Source organism: Somniosus microcephalus, chromosome 17, assembly GCF_052327205.1.
Source record: "Somniosus microcephalus isolate GS21.2 chromosome 17, FLI_Smic_1.0, whole genome shotgun sequence".
Classification (NCBI taxonomy): Eukaryota; Metazoa; Chordata; class Chondrichthyes; order Squaliformes; family Somniosidae; genus Somniosus; species Somniosus microcephalus.
The window spans coordinates 52,910,615-52,933,431 of NC_141003.1; the positions used below are offsets into that span (position 1 = coordinate 52,910,615).

The 22,817-nt window shown below is 45.7% G+C and overlaps 1 protein-coding gene across 1 annotated transcript in view; it reads left to right on the top strand.

The window, feature by feature from the left end:
* Nucleotides 1-1,524: 1,524 nt before the first annotated feature.
* Nucleotides 1,525-22,817, top strand: part of LOC147105715 (angiopoietin-related protein 5-like) — a 31,037-nt gene continuing 9,744 nt past the window's right edge. The window contains exons 1-4 of the mRNA XM_086010346.1: nucleotides 1,525-1,742; nucleotides 15,641-15,730; nucleotides 17,914-17,980; nucleotides 19,974-20,065. Coding sequence (XP_085866472.1) covers nucleotides 15,647-15,730; nucleotides 17,914-17,980; nucleotides 19,974-20,065 — 243 coding nt within the window. The 5' untranslated portion in view covers nucleotides 1,525-1,742; nucleotides 15,641-15,646. The remainder of the gene's footprint in view (nucleotides 1,743-15,640; nucleotides 15,731-17,913; nucleotides 17,981-19,973; nucleotides 20,066-22,817) is intronic.

A 22,817-nucleotide genomic window follows, 5' to 3' on the forward strand; every position in this document is an offset into this window, starting at 1 on the left:
GACCACACCTGTATATAAACCCTGAGTAGGGATCTGTACTGTTAGTTTTTAGAATACCCTCATCCAGTAAACACCTGTTGATTGTTCATCTGCAGTCTCTGTCTATTTATTGAAGAACACCATACCTCAAGATTCACGGATTTAACAATTGTGACTTTAATAAGGGCTGTTTCAATGCTGTGGCAGGACGGAAACCTGATTGCAGGGATTTAAACATGGAGTTGCAGGAAAGATAGGCATGGATTTGGGAGGCGACAACACGTTCAAGGACTTTGGAGAGGAAAGGGTGGTTGGAGATGGGGTAATAGTTTGCAAGGACAGTGGGATCAAGGGTGGGATTTTTGAGGAGGGGGCTGATGATGGTAGATTTGAAGGGGAAGGGGACAGTACCTGTGGTGAGGGAACCGTTAATAATATCAGCTAACATGGGGCCAGAAAGGGAAGTTGGGTGGTCAGCAGTTTGGTGGGAATAGGGTCGAGGGAGCAGGAGATGGGCCTTGTGGACAAGATGAGCTCAGAGAGGGCATGAGGAAAGGTAGGAGAGAAACTAGAGAAAGATGCAAGTTCTGTATTTAAATTATATTTTTTTAAATGGAAGAAGTGACATTTTCTATAGGGTTTATGATCAGTTCTTCAGAAAGTGCTCTACTCTGATACAGGTAATCAAACCATATTTCTAAACAAAATTACAGTAAGTATTTTATACACGGTTTATTTAGTTCACTTGCACTCCATGTAATTGAGTTTATTAATTTCAGTTCCCATGTCCTTTCCCTAACCATGTGTTTTTTTCTGGTTTCATTCGACATCGAACCTTGCTGTTTTCTAATAATGTGAGGGTGAAAGGTCAAATGTTTCAGGACACCAATAAATGGGCATTAACCAGATGAGATGAATTCCTGTACTTTTGACGGCCATGTTTGATGTTCCATCTATTTATAATGGCCCAGCCTTTCCTGTAACAGTGAGATCAGCAGTATACACCTCGCTGTCTAGCGTGCTGATCTAGCCACTCATAACTTTTTGAGTTTTTGATTAGAATATGCCTCAGTGAGCATAGGAAGAATCAGAAGCTGCGGAGCCAATGACCATTGAATTAAGTGTAATTTTGAACTGTTTAGACACTTTTTAAACATCTTAAAAGTATGATTAACATGAGAAGGTTGGGTAATTTCTAAGAGCTTGTGTAAGACTGTTGGATGCAGTGTATGTATGTGATGTATGGCATTCCAAGCTCCAGAGGATGCTGGACCATCCATTGTATGTGACCAATACAATTCGACTGGCACAACCTGAAGCATATCAGGAATATCAACAGGAGAATTCTGGATGTGCATCAGAAATAAGGCCTAACAGCAGCATTGGTGCTTGTCTGCAGAATGACCCACCATTCAGTGCGGTAACTGGAGCTCAGGATTTGATTGATGTCCCAGTGCTGCTCTCAATTGGTTATAATTCACAATGTTCCTTTCATTGTAGCTGTGACTTTGAAGGCCAGGCCAAGATGTACCAGGAGACAATGGTATCAGCTTCCTGCTTGACTCTGAATAAAGAGGCGTTTCTTCCCTGGGGTTTTTATTTTCCAGCAGCCGGTAGGAACCTCAGCCATTTTTCTGGGAGCACGAATGATTTCTAGTGACTGGAGTCTCCCAGCCCTCTGCTAGAGTGAAGCCAGCGAAGATTGGAGATGGTTCAAAGTAAACAAATGATCTTCTGGTTTGAGCTTTCCCTTTGAGACAAGCGTGAGTGAGAATTTATAACTATATCTTCAGCAGTCTGAGACAGAACACTGGGTCCAGGAAATACGTTGTGAACTATCAGACCTGGTGATGGTCAGTGACTTAGACTTAGCGCCTTTGGTCAGTGACTTAAGCTCACATTCCCAGTCCATGTTTCACTCCAATTTAATTGTATGAATTTAAATTCAAGTCAAGTAAACATCACCAGTCTTGTTTTTATAATGTTCGTCAAAATTTTGGACACGGAAAATTGAAACCTTGTTTTTTTTAATTTAGCTCTTTTACTGCTATAGTAAGGTCCTTTTTGGAATTAAATTTTATACATTTAATAATTAATTTTTGATTCACTTTCCTTTTGCATGAAGTGAGAGTGCAGAAGGCCACTGCTGTTGTTGGAAATGTAGTTTGTGTAATATTATAGACAGAGGCTGCAGTCCTGCGCCCATATGAGTTTTAAACGCAGAGTCAAACACTTGCAGGTTTATTAAGGGTTAAATGAACAAACATACTCACAGCCATCACCGAGATCACATAAGATGCTGCCGCAGAAGAAAGCAACTTATAACCAGTTGAGCTTAACCTTTCTCTCTCTCTACTCCTATTCCGATTTCATCCAATTTGTGGCTATGATCTCACCCCACTAGCTGTACTAAGCTATATTTTTTGATGAAGTATCAGAGAAGATTGATGAAGGGAATGCAATGGATGTTGTCTACATGGATTTTAGGAAGGTGTTTGACAAAGTACCATATAGAAGGCTGGTTAACAAAATTGAAGCTCATGGAATAGGTGGGTCAGTGGTAGCTTGGATAAGGAATTGGCTTAAGGACAGAAAACAGCGAATTGTGGTAAATGACTGTTTTTCAGACTGGAGGATGGTGTTCCCCAAAGGTCAGTGCTGGGGCCACTGCTTTTTTTGATATATATAAATGACCTGGATATTGGAATACAGAGTAGAATTTCTAAGTTTGCCGATGACACCAAACTTGGGGGTGTGGGCAAACAGTGAGGATGATACCAATCGACTGTAACAGGACATAGAAAGGCTAGCAGAATGGGCAGACAAGTGGCAGATGGAATTTAATACAGAGAAGTGTGAGGTGATGCATTTTGGCAGAAGGCACAGGGAGAGGCAATTTACAAATAATAGCACAGTTTTAAAGGGTGTGCGGGGACAGAGAGACCTGGGAGTTAATGTGCATAGGTCCCTGAAGGTGGCGGGACATATTGAGAGAGTGGTTAGCAAAGCATATGGGATCTTGGGCTTCATAAATAGAGGCATTGAGTACAAAAGTAGAGAAGTTATGCTGAACCTTTATACAGTGTTGGTTAGGCCACAACTGGAGTATTGCATCCAGTTCTGGTCACCACACTTTAGGAAGGATGTGAAGGCACTTGAGAGGGTGCAGAGATTTACCAGAATGGTTCCGGGGATGGGGGATCTTAGCTACAAGGACAGGTTGGAGAAGCTGGATTTGTTTTCATTAGAGCAAAGGAGATTGAGGGTGATTTGATAGAGGTGTACAAGATTATGATGGGTTTGGATAGGCTGGTGATGGTCAGTGACTTAAGCTCACATTCCCAGTCCATGTTTCACTCCAATTTAATTGTGTGAATTTAAATTTAAATGGGAAGTCAAGTAAACATCACCAGTCATGTTTTTATAATCTTCGTCAAAATTTTGGACACGGAAAATTGAAACCCTGTTTTTTTTAATTTAGTTCTTTTACTGCTATAGTAAGGTCCTTCTTGGAATTAAATTTTATACTGTAGCAGTTCGTGTAGATCGCCACTAAATAAGAGAGTTTGACTTCGACGAACTATAAATAAGTTGTTTATTTACAGGAACAGGCTAATTACAGCAGGTAAGATAGCAGGTAAGATGGCTGACTGTAGGAGCACCGTGGTGTAGGTCTTGTCCCAGCAGGGACTCCACGAGGACTGAGTTCGCAGTCCTGTGGGGAGCGTGATGATGTCATTGCGTTTGTGTTGTGACGTCATCACGTTGCTCGCGTTTCCCGCGCTTAGGGCGTCACGTGATGCGCGTCGTTGCGTCGCTGGCCGTTGAGGCCAAGGTCGCGAGGCCAGGCTGTGCCGGTGCTTGCCGCGGGAGCGGAAGATTGCGTCGCTCCCGTCGGCTGGCCGTCGCGTCCGAAGACGCTAGGCCGGGCTGTGCCAGTGCTTGCTGCAGGAGCGGAAGATTGCATCGCTCCTGTCGGCTGGCCGTTGAGGCCGAAGACGCTAGGCCAGGCTGTGCCGGCGCACGCACATCACGTTGTACGTGACGTGACGTCAGCACGCTAGGGCGCGCCTTAAAGGGGCAATGGCCCCAACAGGTAAGTTAAAAGGGCAACGGCCCCAAAAGGTAAGTTAAACATACAGTAAGGTAAGTTAAAGGGAATTATGTGTCTCAGTGTAAGGGACAACCAGTGGTACCACCACATAGGCCCCCCCAGAATTCGCTTTAACGAAAGTCCAAGGATGAGATGGTCTGACGAGCTTGTGGTCACGGCGGTCGTGCTGTCTCGACTTGGTAGGCGAGGTATGAAGATGCTGCTCGTGAGCGGATCCTTACGTGCGTCGTGGCGAATAAAACGTATCCGTCAGGCGAAGGACCGTGGAGACGTGCGAAACAGCAGGCCTTGTCAGAGTGACGGGCAGGTTGGGCGGACGCGGGCGATGTCTCCGTTGGCTGGTGAGCGAAACCTTCGGGAGGCTGGAACGCACGGAACGGTGCGTGCCATAGTGCTACGACGTGAACACAACGGAGGGTGAAGAGTTGCTGCGTTGATCAGTGATCGGTGAGGCCAGCAACTTTCACATGGCTGATCGCGGCCGCAGGATGCCCGTTGGACCCGTCCTCGATGTGTGCAGCTTCAGTAGACGTTTGCGTTTGTTAAAGGGAAAACTGGAGAAAGGGCGGCAACGGTCCAGGTTGTTGTTGCTTTCAGGAGGGGTAACTCTGCCTGGAGGGCGTCAACACTTGTAACAGTTGTAGATTTAGGAGAAAACAGCCGGGAGGGCGGCACGCTTTTGTTCACGCCGAATCGTGTAGTAGGTAACACAACCAGCAGGCTGAAGGGCTGGTGCGTCGTCGGCGGAGAAGGAGTCGTCGGTGTTCACGAGGGATGGGTTCTCGTGGTTCGCGAGGGATGGGTCCTCGTGCGCGAGGAGTGCATCCTCGTGTTTTGCGGGGGTGAGTCCTCGTGGTATCCCCGCGGGGCGCGCTCCGATCTTGTGTGCCCGAACATGCTGTACCCCGCGCTTGGAGAGATGTATACTTGCTGTTGCTTTGGATGTAGAGGCGGACGATCCGTGTGGCGGTAGAAGAGTCGAATACGGAGACCGTGAGCACGTGCGTGGTCTGTGCCGCATCGATGTTCTCGGCGAACAGGGATTCTACCTGCATAAAGCACGAGGGAGACCGTGGCTCCCTGGATTGTGGTAGCAACAGCAGAACGGCTGATGCTTCCATAGCGTGCTTCGTTTGTGAAAGACGTTCACAAACCCACCAATTGTAGCACTGGTGGATGACGGTTGCCGTTGGTCGTGCTCTACCTCTGTGACATCGTTCATGAAAAACGGGCTCACCTCCAAGCTGCGCTTCCTTTGTGAAGATGTTCGCAAAGACGGGGTCGCTTTTGGTGGAATTGGTGTTAGGCGGTTGTTGTTCCGTGGTTGTTCGTCGGTTGTGCGTTGGTCGTCTTGAGTGAAGACGAGGTTCAGGCACGCGTTGCTACTGTGAAAATCGTTCACGGATACGGGTTCACCAATTGTAGCGTTGGAATTGATGAGCTCCCGTACTCACATCGTGGGGTCACCAATGTAGCGGTTCGTGTAGATCGCCACTAAATAAGAGAGTTTGACTTCGATGAACTATAAATAAGTTGTTTATTTACAGGAACAGGCTAATTACAGCAGGTAAGATAGCAGGTAAGATGGCTGACTGTAGGAGCACCGTGGTGTAGGTCTTGTCCCAGCGGGGACTTCACGAGGACTGAGTTCGCAGTCCTGTGGGGAGCGTGATGACGTCATTGTGTTTGTGTTGTGACGTCATCACGTTGCTCGCGTTTCCTGCGCTTAGGGCGTCACGTGATGCGCGTCGTTGTGTCGCTGGCCGTTGAGGCCGAGGTCGCGAGGCTGGGCTGTGCCGGTGCTTGCCGCGGGAGCGGAAGATCGCGTCGCTCCCATCGGCTGGCCATTGAGGCCGAAGACGCTAGGCCGGGCTGTGCCGGTGCTTGCTGCAGGAGCGGAAGATTGCGTCGCTCCTGTCGGCTGGCTGTTGAGGCCGAAGACGCTAGGCCGGGCTGTGCCGGCGCACGCACATCACGTTGTACGTGACGTGACGTCAGCGCGCTAGGGCGCGCCTTAAAGGGGCAATGGCCCCAACAGGTAAGTTAAAAGGGCAACGGCCCCAAAAGGTAAGTTAAACATACAGTAAGGTAAGTTAAAGGGAATTATGTGTCTCAGTGTAAGGGACAACCAGTGGTACCGCCACAATACGTTTAATAATTAATTTTTGATTCACTTTCCTTTTGCACGAAGTGAGGGTGCAGAAGGCCACTGCTGTTGTTGGAAATGTAGTTTGTGTAATATTATAGACAGAGGTTGCAGTCCTGCGCCCATATGAGTTTTAAACGCGGAGTCAAACACTTGCAGGTTTATTAAGGGTTAAATGAACAAACATACTCACAGCCATCATTAATATAGGAAAGGCTGTTCCCACTAGTTAATGGTACAAGGACTAGGGTACACAGATTTAAGGTTTTGGGCAAGAGATACAGGGTGGACGTGAGGGAAAACTTTTTTATGCAGCGAGCGGTAAAGACCTGGCACTCGCTGCCGACGGAAGTGGTGGAAGCGGAGACGCTCAATGTTTTCAAGGGGAGACTGGATAGGCACTTGAGGGAAATAAAATTGCAGGGCTACGGGGATAGAGCAGGGGAATGGGACTGACTGGATTGCTTGGCAGAGAGCCAGCATGGACTCGATGGGCCGAATGGCCTCCTTCTGTGCCGTTATGACTCTCTGACTCTATATGCATCTGCATTCCATAACCACACATATTCTAGGTACTAATTTGTACCAGTCTCCATCCAGGTGTTCCAGGCCTTCTAAACATCTAATACTTGAGGCTTTCTTTCATGGTCCCAAGACTAACAGACTGGTTTTTAGGGTTAGCAAGGCATAGAATGTATTATTATGGTTGGTTACAGATAACGTAATCTCTAAATGTAAACAGTGTGTAACCTGGCCTAGAAGCAGGCTGCTCTGACCTCTGTACAGACACTGTTAACTACATTTGCAGTCTTGTAATTCTAAGCTTTTAACTCTAGAGCAAATATAAAATGGAACCTAATGGCCCAGTAATTCGGGTCCCAACGCGTGAGTACGCACAGGGTACCGGTTTCTTGCATGCACAGCGCATGCGCAGGAAAACGGCACTTCCGATCCCCTGAAAGCAGGGGTTAAGAGGTGAAACGCGTGCGACGTATGAGGCAGCGCGTGCGCGTTGAACTTCCTTTTTTTTGACAGGTTTGCCCGTGCATGAAGGCCTCCACTTTTTACCATTAAAAAAGCAGACGTAAGGACTTCATTTTAAAAGGTAAGTGGTCAATTAATTAAAATTAGAACATTTTTTCCACAGGTTTATTATTTTTAAATACTTTACAGTAAGGTAAGTGTATTTTTAGCTCCGATTTTTTATAAAATTATTTTTTTCAAAAATTTAAATTATTGTTTAAAATGGTTATTTAATGTTATTTATAGTTGATTTAAATAGTGTGATGTTTTTTTAAAATTTATTTTAAGGTTATGTACTGTTTTGGGCGCCCGGAGTTTTCATGAGTTTGACAGGTCTTATGTCAAACTCATGAATGGACTTTTCCCTCCTCCGATTGGTTGCCCAGTGCTCACGTGATCCCAGCCGATGCATCGCACTAAGTACGCCGCTGGGTCATGCAAGCACAGTGCGCCGGGAGCTGGAACGGGCCACAGACAGGAAATCCACGCAGTCCCAGGCCTCAACTGTCGGCGTGCTATGTAAGTGTAGGTCAGGGGCTTGCACCCGCGGGAAGCCCCCGACACGAATTTTTATAAATGGATTCTTTTGTACAAAATGGACTCCCTTACTATCTCTCGATCTTGATCTCTAACACTCTATCGTTTCCAATGTATCGGATTATATTTTGACCTATTCATAACCACATTTCATTTTCTGCTTGTAAGCTTGAAATAAACAAGCACATCAAATAGTAACAATTCTGTATTGGTGGTTTTCAAAGTTTTATGTCTGGGTGAAACTCCCTGCAAATATTGACACGCTGCTTGGGATTCTCCAAGGTTAATTTAATCAATTGTGCTCCCAGCAGGGAACTTGGTCCACTGGAGCACATATTGAGTTGGATGCAGGCCCTACACAACTTTCCATCCAACTGGCTGCCAAAATATCATTCAGAAATATAAGTGAAGCTTCCTGAATCCCGAGCCCAGGAAGAGGTGCTGTCAACTGAAAAAGGTGGCCAGTGCTACAGATTTATTTTTACAGTCAGCAGTTCTCTCTGGGACCAACATTTTTTAGGCTTCTCTGGCGGTTCCTTTGTGTCTGGCATGTCAGCTTTGGGTGGAAATCTGATGATTGCATGGACCTCCTAGATTTATCAATCCAAGTTTGAAAATCTATGTTTTCCGTTAATCACAGGCTGGCTATTGTTAAGGTTGTATAGGAGGGGAAGAAAATTAGGTTAATACTTAACAGACTTTATGGGTTAAATGAGTGATTAAAAAGTAGTCAACACGGCGTTACAGGTGGTAGATCTTGTTTGACAAATCTATTTTGAGGATATAATTGCATTAGTTAACCAGTAGGTTTAACCTACCTAGACTTTAACAAAGTTTTTGACAAGGAAGTTACAAAGCAGAAAGATATGGAGCAGAAAGTTTTTGAAATGGATAACTAACTGGTTGAATCAGCTGGTACAAAGGGTAATTGTTAAAGGAGTGACGTACATGGAAAGAGGTGACTTGGGGGATACCACAGAAACTGCTTTCAGTGAAATTGCTGGTCCATCCATTTTGGTAGAGAAAGCAAACAACAGCCTGGTTCCGTTCAAGCTGTTTTCAAAAGCAAAACAACTGGCAACGTTTTTGTTGAGTCTGTGTTTTCAATTGCAGTTATACTGAATAACAGGACACAGACTACAGAAGTAAGTAAACAGGTCTTTAGTGATTGAGGCTCAGGGCTGAACTGGGATACACTTTGCTCCGCAGGGTTTATATACCGGTGTGGTCACCACCGGTACTACAATGTACAGGAGCCATCAAAAAGTAGTCCATCACCTTAAGGTATCCTCTTAAGGTGGTACAGGTTACATACACTACAATTCCTCCCCTTTTAGCTTAACAGTATACACCCCAAATTAAACATTACATGGATAACGTATATACAATTTACACACAAAACTGTTCAAAGATTTAGTCTCCGAGGAGGCCTCCTGATCCGGGCCGGATAACGCCTTTCAGGGGTCTCTGGTTCTCGTTGCTGGGGTGACTCATCCACTTGATCTCCTATGGATTGAACATCATCAGGTACGTTCGAGTCTGAGGTAGATGCGACAGGCTCAATAAGTTCTTCAACTGGTGTCTCTGCCGTAGACATGGGGTCGACCCTTGTTCTCGATTCCACAAGTTGGTCAGCATGACGTCGTATTACGTTCTCTCCAACGTCTACCGTGTACATCAAGGGTCCTTGTCGTGCACGAATTGTTCCAGGTTGCCATTTATCATCCCTATAGTCCCTGGCCAACACTGGTTGTCCTATTTCGAAACTACGAGTGGCCTTGTTATTTACATGCTGGAATTGCTTGTTTTCGACTTCCCTTCGCACATTGGGTTTTAACAAATCCAACCAGGACCGCAACCTTCTGTTATAGAACATTATGGCAGGGCTTTGATTTGTCACTGAATGCGTGGCGTTTCGATACGCCATCAGGAAATTGTCAACCTTGTGTTGTAGTGGAATATGGTCTTCACTCATGGCCTTTATCGCCTTTTTGAACGTTTGTACAAATCTCTCAGCCAACCCATTTGTAGCCGGATGATGTGGGGCAGATGTATAGTGTTTCACCCCATTCTTTTTCATGAATTTCTGGAATTCTTCTGACACGAACTGTGGTCCGTTGTCTGAACATATTTGCTCCGGCAACCCATTCCTTGCAAATATGGTTCTTAGAACTGCGATCGTCTTCTCAGAGGTAGTGGTCGACATCTTAATCACTTCTGGCCATTTAGAATGTGCGTCTACTGCTATCAAAAACATGGAATCCATGAATGGACCTGCAAAGTCGATATGCACACGTTGCCATGGGGCTGAAGGCCATTCCCACAGATGCAGCGGTGCAATTGGAGGTGCATTTTGAACTTTTTGGCACCCTGAGCAGCTTTTAGTCAGATCCTCTATTTGTTTGTCGATACCTGGCCACCACACATAAGCCCTAGCAAGGCTTTTCATCTTGACTCCCCCCAGATGACCTTCGTGCAATTCTTTCAGAACCCTCTCTCTTAATTTCAGAGGAATAATCACCCTTGTTCCATACATCAATGTTCCTTGACATATGGACAGCTGTTCTCGTCTGGCTGAGAATGCTGGTAACAGTGGTTCGCCATGTGCTGGCCATCCCTTCACTGTCAAGTCGTAGACCCGAGACAATGTCGGGTCATTTCGGGGCTCTCTCTCAATACCCACATTGGTGACTGGTAAGCATTCGATGATGGTCGAGTGAAATATCTCTACAGGGTCAACTGCCGGTGCCTCTTCCGCTGTAGGTAGTGGCAGGCGTGACAGCCCATCAGCATTACCATGTCGCTTTGTACCTTTGAATTCAATATCATATTGATGTGCCCCTAGGAAAAGGGACCATCTCTGAAGCCTCTGCGCCATCATTACCAGAACACCTTTCTTAGGGTTGAAAATGGAAACCAACGGCTGGTGATCTGTCAGCAGCGTAAACTTTTGGCCTTGCAGGTAATGGTTAAATTTCTTAACTCCCCACACGAGGCTGAGAGCCTCCCTATCTATCTGAGCATAGTTGCGCTCAGCGGAGGTCAATGATCTGGATGCGAAAGCGACTGGCCTTTCCAAGCCATCTGGAAACTTATGTGAGAGCACAGCCCCGATACCATATGGAGAAGCATCACAAGCTAAGCGAATAGGCAGCGTTGGGTTAAAGTGAGCCAACACTTCCTTAGAGGTGATCAGTGCTTTGCTCTTTTGAAAAGCCCGCTTACAATCATCGCTCCACTTCCATGGTATTCCCATTTGCAAAAGAGTGTTTAGCGGGTGTAACACCGTGGATAAATTTGGAAGAAACTTATGATAATAGTTGACCAACCCGAGGAACGACCTCAACTGGGATACATTTTCCGGTGCAGGAGCTTTTACAACAGCTTCGATCTTGTCAGGTGACTTATGGAGCCCCTCCCGGTCAATGACGTGGCCGCAGTACGAGATTCGCTTTTGAAAGAACTCGCATTTCTGGCGATTAACTCTGAGCCCATATTCTTTCAATCTGATGAGCACCTGCTCCAAATTCGCGAGGTGATCGTTATCATTATCTCCTGTAATCAGGATGTCATCGAGGTAGCATTGTGTGCCTGGAATTCCCTGCAATACCTGCTCCATGGCCCTTTGCCAAATCGCTGGAGCCGATGCCACTCCAAAAACCAGTCTATTATACCGATATAAGCCCTTATGCGTGTTGATCGTGAGATACTGACGTGACGCTTCATCAACTTCCATCTGTAGGTACGCCTGCGCCAGGTCTATCTTAGTGAAGTGTTTCCCGCCAGACAGCGAAGCAAAGATATCTTCAATCCGCGGAAGCGGATATTGCACCGTGTGAAGAACCGGATTAACAGTGATCTTGAAATCGCCACAGATGCGAACCTTCCCAGGTTCCCCCGGCTTGTTGCTCAACGAACGCTTCATGACAGGAACAATGGGTGTAGCCCATTCGCTCCAGTCCACCTTGGACAGTACCCCTGAACATTCTAGCCCTTCCAGCTCTGCTTCCACAGCAGGTCGTATCGCATAAGGCCTGGCTTTGAAAAATTTTGGGTTTGCATGTTCTTCAACCTTGATGGTTGCCGTAATTCCTTTCAGTGTTCCAAGTCCCTGTTGGAACACCTCCTTAACATCGTCTAAGATTTTGGACAGTCGTTTAGGTTTGACGTCGTCCTCCTTACAGGCATCTACAGTCAGTGCTTGTATGGAATGCCAGTCCATATTTATTCTCCGGATCCATTCCCATCCCAGTAGTGGCGGACCTCCATCAGGTAACACATACAAGTCCATTTTCTGACTTTCTTTACCATTGTAGACCACGTTTACTTTTATCTTTCCTTTGGGGTATACTATTTGCCCCGTGTATGTTTTCAATACAATCTCCGTATCCCTCAGGGGAATGTGCGAGAATAACCTTTTGTAATCTTGCTTATTCATGACCGTTAATGCCGACCCAGTGTCCAATTCCATCTTCACTTGGACTCCTGCTATCCGAAGCGTGACCCAGATAGTTTGGTGGTCTGCTGTGTTACCCACATTATATATTTTCAGACAACCCAGTTGCTTACTGCTGGAGTCTGAATCCGTCTTCTGTTCATCCGAACTGTTCTCTGTCACCTTGTGTACTTTTTTGTACTTCTCCTGCGGTGACTTTTTGCTGCTGGTCTTCTTTCCTGACCGGCATACTCTCGCTATGTGACCAAGTTTGCCACATTGCCTGCATTCTTTATCTTTGAACCAGCACTGGTTCTGGTCATGCGTTGTCCTTCCACAACGATAGCACTTTACTGTGCCCAATGCCATTTCATTGGTGCTGAATTCCAATGGCCTTTGCTGTATCTCTGCAGTGCCTCGTGCTGCTGCCTCATGGGATGCTGCAATGCTGACAGCTTTGTCCAGCGTAAGGTCCTTTTCCTCTAGCAGTCGCTTCTGGGTTCCTTCCCTTAGGAGCCCACACACAAACTTATCTCTCAGTGCGTCTGCTAGTCCTGTTCCGAACTGGCAGTACTTTGATAACTTGCGCAGTTCTGTTAGGAATTCAGCGTTGCTTTCTTCTTTAAGTTGAATTCTTTTGTAGAATTTAAATCGTTCCGCTATCAGCAGCGGCGTGGGGTTTAAATGCTCCTGCAGGATAGTAACAATATCCGCGAAACTCTTCCCTACCGGTTTGTCTGGTGTTACAAGGTTCCTTAATAACCCGTACGTCTTCGCACTCATTGAGTTTAATAGGGTTAGTGCTTTCTTATCATCCGGTACCTCATTCGTTGTACAGTAAACTTCGATGCGTTCCACATAAGTGGCCCAATCTTCCACATCGTTATCAAAAGCAGTGATGTTACCCGTTTTTGGCATCCTTGCTGAGTTTCTCCTTCCCCTTTGGATATTTTTTTTTTCAAAATGGCGGCTTTTCCCGCGCTTGGCGGTTTTTCCCGCGCTTGTCTTCTTCCCCCGCCGACTCAAAATGGCGATTCCCGCGCTGTTGCTGTCCACGCCTCCCAGCGGTCCTTTATTTTCCCCTGCGTTGCTGCTCTTGTTCCCCCGCCGCTCCCGCGGTCCTTGTGGCCATAAAGCTTTTCTGGCTGCTGCGCGTCTCTGCCCAATTGCAGTCTGGCCCCCGACACCGGCTGCGGTCATGTTCTCTGCCATTTTTGTCGTTTTCCCTCCCCTTCTCCCACTGACAACTCGGCCGACTTTCCCCCCGTGCCGCTCGATCGGGCTTACCCGCCGCTGTCGTAGAAGGGATGCTCACTGATGCTTGACTTCGTGGTCAGCAAACCAACCCGGGTTCCCGATGGCCTCCCGTGTGATGCAGGATGTTGAGGGCGGATGCCCTTTTTTGACGTCCGTGTCTGAGGACGAAGCTTCCTTTGATGCAAAACTGCCGCAAGGTAAGATCAGACTCGTCGCCACTGTTGAGTCTGTGTTTTCAATTGTAGTTATACTGAATAACAGGACACAGACTACAGAAGTAAGTAAACAGGTCTTTAGTGATTGAGGGTCAGGGCTGAACTGGGATACACTTTGCTCCGCAGGGTTTATATACCGGTGTGGTCACCACCGGTACTACAATGTACAGGAGCCATCAAAAAGTAGTCCATCACCTTAAGGTATCCTCTTAAGGTGGTACAGGTTACATACACTACAGTTTTTTCTTTTTTATTGAAAAGTTTATTTTCTTCCCTCCCCTTGTGTATGTTACTCTAGGCTGGAAGGGCAAATAGAAAACCTACTCCTAGGCTTCCAGTAAGGCAACACTGCCTAACTACCAGGAAGTGTGCAAAGGTGGCCCAGTAAAGGCACAGCTTCAGATTTCCCAGCTCCCCCACGGGGCTTCCATTCAGCACTTGCCCCTGTAGTACGGCTGAGATCATGAACTCAGTGCAGGAGGGGATCGGATTTCTGTGCCTCCACTCCATGGTGCTTTGCATTGGTGCACCAATGCTCAGGGCTGCTGTCCTACCTCAAAGAAACAGCAGCTCAAAGAGGATCCTGAAGCTTTGCACCTGAGATTAAGAGTCTCATGCTCTAAAAAAAACTGAGTATTCAGCCATTGATTCTCTGAGGAAAACTCAAATCACCATTTTGTGGATCACTGAGATGAGGGTTAGCTGCGGTGTCTGGGAAGGAAGAACTTGCTTTCATGACCTTAGGACATCCCAAAGTGCTTTATAGCCAATTAAATATTTTTGAAGTGCAGTGACTGTTGTAATGTAGGAAATGCGGCAGCCAATGTGTGCACAGCAAGGTCCCACAAACAGCAAAGGCCAGATCATCTGTTTCAGGTGTTGATTGAGGGATAAATATTGACCAGGAGTGCTCGCTACTCATCAAATAGTGCCATGGTCACCTAAGAGGACACATAGGGCCTCGGTTTAACATCTCATCCAAATGACAGCACCACTGTAGATGTGGAGAGGTTGTTTCCCCTGGCTGGAGAGTCTAGAACTAGGAAGCATAATCTCAGGATAAGGGGTCGGCCATTTAAGACTGAGATGAGGATGAATTTCTTTACTCAGAGGGTTGTGAATCTTTGGAATTCTCTACCCCAGTGGGCTGTGGGTGCCGAGTCATTGAGTGTATTCAAGGCTGAGATAGAGAGAATTTTTGGACTCTAGGGGAATCGAGGGATATGGGGATCGGGCGGGAAAGTGGATCTGAAGTCGAAGATCAGCCACGATCTTATTGCATGGAGCAAAGAGCCATATGGCCTACTCCTGCTCCTAATTCTGATGTTCTTATGCGGCATTCTCTCAGTACTGCACTGAAGTGCCAGCCTAGATTATGCACTCCAGTGTCTGGAGTGGGGATTGAACGAACAATCTTCTGACTCAGAGAACAGAGTGCTACCACTGAGCAAAGGCTGACAACTTGGAAAGGACATAGTGTTCTCTGCAGCAATGCAACCAAATTGCCTTTGAAGGGAATATAAAAGTCAGTTTCTACACCAGCTACTTTTTGAGATAGCAATGTAGAAATTACATTTTTAAGCTCCTTGGGACAGATCCCCTTTGCTCTATGGAGAGTGATGGAGTGTTGATCCTGTCTGAGGAAAGAAACAAACTCTTAAATTGTGAGGCTGCGTTGTGTTTCATAAAAAATAAAAGCATCAGGAACCCCTTGCTATTCTCGGCATACTCCGCAACCATTTCACCTGTCTGAGATTGTACTGCTCTTCTCACTGACTCTGCTTCTATCTGTCTCATCTGATGGTTCAGGCATTTCTTACCCTACTCAGAAACGGTGTCCTTACTTTTGAACTAACACAAACGTTTTATAAATGGTACTTGGAGACTTAGCTCTGTGTTATAATTAATTGTCTTTTCTTTTTGTGCATCAACAGAAAGTAATGCCCCCAGCGATGCAGCCAGCAGCCCTTTTCCTAAACATTGCGCTATTTCTGAGCCCCTGCCTCCAATCAATCTGCTCCATGGTAAGAATGTCATGGTTCCTGTCACTTCACGTCATTCTTAATGTGAAAATGTGTTATTACTTTTTTTTTACATAAGTGAATATTATTCTATTTAAATAATATAAAAATGATCAAAGTTACAGGCAAAATTAGTTTGTGGGTAGGTATGTCTTTTTTTTAAAATCACACCAAATAATGTCCATAAATTCTGGAGGAAAATTGGAAGGAAAGTGAGCTGGAGGTCAGTGAAATTATGGATCAAAATGACCAAACATTGCAGGCAGTAGAGAGATCTGGGGCTAATTCTACCGTCCCATTGCAATGGCAGTAAGATTGCATCTCCCCTTTTGCATTCGCCTGATCTTCCCCACTTTGCAAGATCAGGTCATTTAAATGATTAGAATATGCTTCCTGTGTACATTGACCCAAGCATAGGGACGCACTGATGGAGGGGGGTGAGATATCAGGATAATTTAAAGGAATGTGGTGATCATATTAAGTGAACAAGGGAAACAAACAATGAAGATGGTCAGAAAAGCTTGTGAACGAGGTTGAATCTTAAAAAAAAAGAGCTTAAATTATTGATTATGGTCAGCAATTTCATTGCTTCACAAAGCCCAATGATTGAATTTGTAGCCCTGCTTGACCCACTGCAGAGAAACCCCAGCTCTTCGATTTCATAGATACGGCCTACTCCATACCAGTGTACACAGCTACAGCATTAGAGAGACATAGGAAGGTTGCCTGTTTACTCCAAGATTATGACTTAAGCTGTATCACAGTAATCGCTTGTGCTTGAGTCAGGTTTCTATGTTCACACCAAGATCACAACCAAAGCCTCAGCTGTTGTACTTAGAAACATAGAAACATAGAAGATAGGAGCAGGAGTAGGCCATTCGGCCCCTCGAGCCTGCTCCGCCATTTAATGAGATCATGGCTGATCATCCAAACTCAGTACCCTGTCCCTGCCTTCTCCCCATATGCCTTGATCCCTTTAACCTTAAGAAATATATCTAAGTCCTTCTTGAATATATTTAATGAATTGGCCTCAACTGCCTTCTGTGGTAGAGAATTCCACAGGTTCACCACTCTCTGGGTGAAGAAATTCCTCCTCATCTCTGTCCTAAATGGCTTACCCCTTATCCTTAGACTGTGACCCCTGGTTCTGGACTCCTCCGCCATCGGGAACATCCTTCCTGCATCTAGTCTGTCTAGTCCTGTTAGAATTTTATAAGTTTCAATGAGATCCCCTTTCATTCTTCTAAACTCCAGCGAGTATAAGCCCAATCGACCCAATCTCTCCTCATACGTCATTCCTGCCATCCCAGGTATCAGTCTGGTGAATCTTCGCTGCACTCCCTCCATGGCAAGAACATCCTTCCTCAGATAAGGAGCACTCAGGGTCATATTTGTGGGCATTAAGCATGCCAGGTGCAGGTAGGAAAATCTGACGCGAAGGGTCATACGCGGGTAACAGAACTTGCCCAACATTCCTTCCATTTAAATTAAAAATCTGGCGGGCTCTGTAAGTGGCACGTGATCTTCCCTGCCAGGTTCTCCTCTCTGTGCTCTACCCAGGCTGTGATTAACACCCAGGAGGTAAAGACAAAACTCCGCCTCACCTTCTCGAGGGCAATTAGGAATGGCCAATAAATGCTCGCCTTGCCAGCGACGCCCACATCCCATGAATGAATAAAACAAATCCTTGCTACAAAACTCTAAAACTGCAGCTGTTGTACTATCTAACGTTCAAGTAATAAAACTCCTTCAGGCCCTCAATTAATCCAAAGAGCAACATGTTTCATGTTCAAATTAAGACCTATTACAATTTTTCATGGTTGAGTAGTATATGACTACTGGCAGTTTGTGATCTATTCTCCGTTACAAAGGGTGGCAACGCCGCTTCAGTATGACAATAACTATGAAATAAACATTAACAATGCTGGCAGCACGAAGCAGGCCCGTTAGCATCTGAAAAAAGACTGGTTAAAGTTTTGCGTCTGGACTCTTCTACTGAACACCTGTACAGGTGACGATGGGCCTACTTTGTGTTTCCATCATTTTCTGTTTTATTTCAGTCGAAGTGATTCTGAGAAGCATGCACAGTGTCTTCCCACTACAATTTTATCTCTATGGTAAGAGTAAGCACTGGCAGCTATGAATAAATCAGTCAAAGTTTTTTTAATTGTTTAACTTTCTTTTAGGAAAAAGTGCTGGAGGATGTAAATCTAGCTGCTAAAGCTTGTGACGGCGATGAATGTAAAGTGGAAGGTATTTGAGCAAAACTTCTTAAACTGCAAACTATTTTGCTTTAGAGACAGTTAAAAACACAGACTCCACGGACAAAATCTCAGCCTCTGCAGTTTTTGTAAAAAACCTTTCCAGTTCACAGCAGGAGAAGAAAGTGCTACTTCTCAACCCACCTGTGCTCCCACATGCTTAGGTGTTTCCTGTACAATGCAGAATGTTTCTGTATTTCCTGGTTATTCTTTCTATATAAATTCTGAAGTACAAACACAAGTAACTGTTTTCCATACTTTTCTTGGTAGGTTCTCATTTGTGCGCATTTAGGGGAAAAAAATATAACTCAAGGTTCTGTACCGTGTATCATTTCCTTTCACTTTGCTTCTTATGCTTGTTCTTTGCATGACACCTGTGACAGAAAATGGCCACAAACCTTTTTTTCTGCCAAAATAAACAAGATCACAAATTTTCCTAGGGAACATGGTGTTCGTTTCTGATTTTGTTACATTTGTTGGAACTAGTCTGGGGGGGGCGGTGGGGGGGATGAGGGGTGGGGGGTTCCATGGCAGTCCTTCCTGTTTCCTATTAAGAGTGAGTAGCTCAGTCGGTTGAGTGGCAAGATCAGTTAGTGTTTCTCCTTTGTGTGGTGGATAAAATGAGCATCTTGTTTTAGGATGTGAGGAGAATACAGGAGATTGCAGGGAATTATCTCCCGACTGATCAAGAATGGAAGCAGGATTAGCGTCTAATGGAGATCAACTACCATTTGTAATCTTCCTTCTATCTCTCATACCTATTTTGAGATTCAATTTCCATAGAGAAGGTGGCATTGCTAAAGAATCTGTTTCTCCCACATTTAGCAAAGTACATTTACTTGTACTATTAGTACATTTACTTGTACTACGCAATTGAAATTTCATAAGGTGCACGCAGCACCTTTCCTATTTTTGTAACAAATTACTTTTCATAACAGCCGATTGGATGAGACACAACTATATCATTGTAATCTTTTTCCAAACTATTGGAGTACATTTTATGCCTGTGGATGTATTTGCCTGATGTGGTGTAATATTGGTAGATAGACCAGGGAGACCCAGGATTGCTCCTGCATCAATGCTGAATTATGTGATCCCAGCTGAGGTCAACGTAGGGCACTACAGCTGGGCTCGGGGTCCTGGTGGAAAATGTGGCTGTTGGATCCAGGCAGGATCAGGATCAGCTTGTAGTGCATCCTCCAGAAACAATTAGCTTGTGCATGCTCAACATGAAGAATAGCCACTTGAGCCATTGGAAAGATGCTGGTGCCTGTGGAATGGGATTTCTGCAAAAGGCACCACTTTCAGGGAAAGAGGAGAGAATATTAGAAAACAAAACATTTTACACCTATATTTTGCTACTTTTGTAAAGTCTGCTTTCCCTCCATACTGTTAAACATAGAAACATAGAAGATAGGAGCAGGAGTAGGCCATTCGGCCCCTCGAGCCTGCTCCGCCATTCGATGAGATCATGGCTGATCATCATCATCCAAACTCAGTACCCCATACCTGCCTTCTCCCCATATCCCTTGATACCTTTAGCTCTAAGAAATATATCTAACTCCTTCTTGAATATATTTAAAGACTTGGCCTTGTTGTAGATATTAACCCCCCCTGAAAATACTCATTAAATATATTCAAGAAGGAGTTAGATATATTTCTTAAGGCTAAAGGGATCAAGGGATATGGGGAGAAAGCCGGGACAGGGATCAGAAATGATCTCATTAAATGGCGGAGCAGGCTCGAGGGGCCGAATGGCCTACTCCTGCTCCTATTTCTTATGTATCAATGCACCTCAAGAACATGTATTTGTTTTCAAAACCTGAAGAATAATCTTGCAGTTTATACGTACTGTGCAATGACAATTTTTACTACAACTTGTACGCTACTCAATTATAATGTGTATCAAATTTGGTATCGATATATTCTTCACAGGCCTGATTGTGGTTGCTGGATTTTCAAAATGTCTGACTCTTATTTTGAAGGAAATGATTGTACACACATCAAGAAGCTATTTCCGGATGCATCAAGTGGTGTCTATGTGATTCAGCCAATAGGAAAATCCAAGCCATTTGAGGTATCTAATAATTGTTATCCACTTGATTTGAGATGGATATTGGTGTTCAAAATCTCATGATCCAGTAACACGGTAATGCATTTTATTGCTTTCAGGTGCATCTAAAACCATTGCAATTTTTCGAGGCTAATAATTTATATAAATTAAATCAGATTTTCTGAAATTAGAGCAAAATGAAGACAGTCTTAAAAAAATTGGTAACTGTCAAATAGAACCTCAATTCACCCCAGATTTAGCTACAGTTATACATGTCATAATGAGTTTATTGTGTCTGTCACTAAGGCTAGACTGCAGGTGAGCTGAACACACTGGCCTGGATGTTCATGGGGAAGGCGGACTGGGGGCGCGCTCCGATGTGGGCGGGAAACCCAGGAGAACGAATTTCCTGCAGGCCCTACCAACTTTAACAGCAGGGCCTGATTTGCATCTGAAACCTCTGTTTCCCACCCGCAGCTAGCCAGATAGAGAGAGGTTAGCTGGCTGCGGGCAGGTAGGCCTGCAGCACTAGGCCGCACAGAGGAGGGATTGGGTGGTGTTGTGTATGTACCTTTAAGAGAATAACTGGTCTCAGACTGCAGTACCGGCAGTGACCACCCCTGTATAAAAGGCGCTAGTAAGCCTCTGTAGTTTCAGTTTCCCAATTGAATCCTTTCAGTAAAGACTTGTTTTGTTCAACTCCTGCTGTCCGTGTCTCAATCATACACGGACATAATACTGGCGACGAGCAGATACGAACTTACCTACAGTCTGCACCACCTCCTGAGATCCATTCCTGCAGCGAAGTGAGCAGAGGTCGAGGCCAGAAGGAAGAAAGAAGCAGTAGAAATGGGCGTCGACCGTGGGCATCCGCCCCTGTGTTAGCGGAGTTGAAGATTGCTGGAGAAGCTGTTGAAAGCGGGGCCTGGTTCCTGTCGACGGCGCTTCAGCTAATCGGGCTGGTGGCAGGTAGTACACTGATCCTTCCTGGGCTGCGGCGGTCGCGAACTCGAGCGGGTGGCTTGCAACGGGGCCGAGCAGCGTTGTCGGGAAGAGGAGAGAGAGAGGGTGGAGCACACAGGGCGCGGCCGGTGCTACGAAGCCGGGCTGCGTATAGACCCGAGAAGAGGGAGGCAAGAGTCCCACAGGGTTGTTCCACGACGGGAAAATAATAAAAAAAAGAAATATTAAACGCGCAGGAAACCGCGAGGAGCTGCAGGTTACAACGGAAACCGCGGAAAGCAGCGCTAGCAACAGCGGGGAAGAAGGCAAAAGCGCGGGAGGCGCCATCTTAATCAGCGGGGGAAGAAGGCAAAGTGCGGGAGGCGCCATTTTGTTAAATCGGGGAAGAAGGCAAAGCGCGGGAGGCGTCATTTTAGATTTTCAAGATGCCGAAGACTGGCTGTATCACTGCCTTTGATAATACAATAGAGGACTGGACCACGTATGTGGAAAGAGTCGAGGTATATTGCGAGGCAAACGAAATAGCCGATGAGAAAAAGGCATCGGTATTGCTAAACTTAATGGGCGCTAGAACATACGGCCTATTGCGGGACCTGATTACTCCAGCCAAACCGAAGGCAAAGAGTTTTAACGAAATTGTTGCTGTCCTACAGGAACACCTAAACCCTGCACCGCTGTTGATAGCCGAAAGATTTAAATTCCACAGGTGAACTCAGCATAAAGATGAGAGCAATGCTGAGTACCTTACGGAACTACGCAAGCTATCAAAGCACTGCCAGTTCGGAGCAGGACTGGCAGATACACTACGGGACAAATTTGTCTGTGGACTCCTGAGTGAAGGAACACAGAAGAAGTTACTCTCAGAGAAAGAGCTGACGCTAGATAAGGCTTTCAGCGTGGCAGTATCATACGAAGCAGCAGCCAGGGTAGCTGCGGAAATTCAACAAAAGCCACAGGAATACGGCACCCACGAAATGACACGGGGATTTGCAAAATGTTATTGCTGCGGCAGAACTAACCATGACCAGAAGGACTGCTGGTCCAAGGACAAAATATGCAGGCAATGCGGAAAGATGGGACACATTGCACGAGTTTGCAGGTCTGGGAAGAAGACCAGCGACAACAAAAAGGCTACTAAGGAACCGTACAAGAAAGTACAAAAGATGACGGACAGTAGTTCCGAAGACCAGATGAGCGATAGTGAATCCGGGAACAGGAGACTAAGCTGTCTCAAACTTCACAATGTAATCGCAAAAGAGGATCACCAAACCATTTGGGTCACCCTCACGATAGCAGGATCCTAAGTTAAAATGGAATTGGATACAGGATCAGCGCTAACCGTCATGAATTGACGAGACTACGAGCGGCTATTCTGACACATACCCTTGAGAGAGACATCCATTGTCTTGACGACGTATACGGGGCAAAAAGTATACCCCAGAGGAAAAATAAGGGTGCCTGTCGAATACAACGGCAAGAAAATACGGAAATTGTATCTCTACATACTGCAAAATGGTGGACCACCGTTATTGGGACGTGAATAGATCAGGAAGATAAGCTTAGATTGGCACTCCATTCATGCAATGACGGTGGATGGTAAAAAAGATGAAGACGTCACTCCTGGACGATTGTCAACAATCTTAGCTAACGCCAAAGAGAAGAAAAGATTGAGGATGTCATGGAATTGGGGTTGGGGAGAAGAAAAGATTGGGGCGTCGTGGGACCAGGGTGCGGGAAGTGTGGGGGGGGGATGCGGAGAAGAAAGTATTGGGGATGTCATGGGACCAGGGGCGGGTAGAAGAGAGGATCGGGG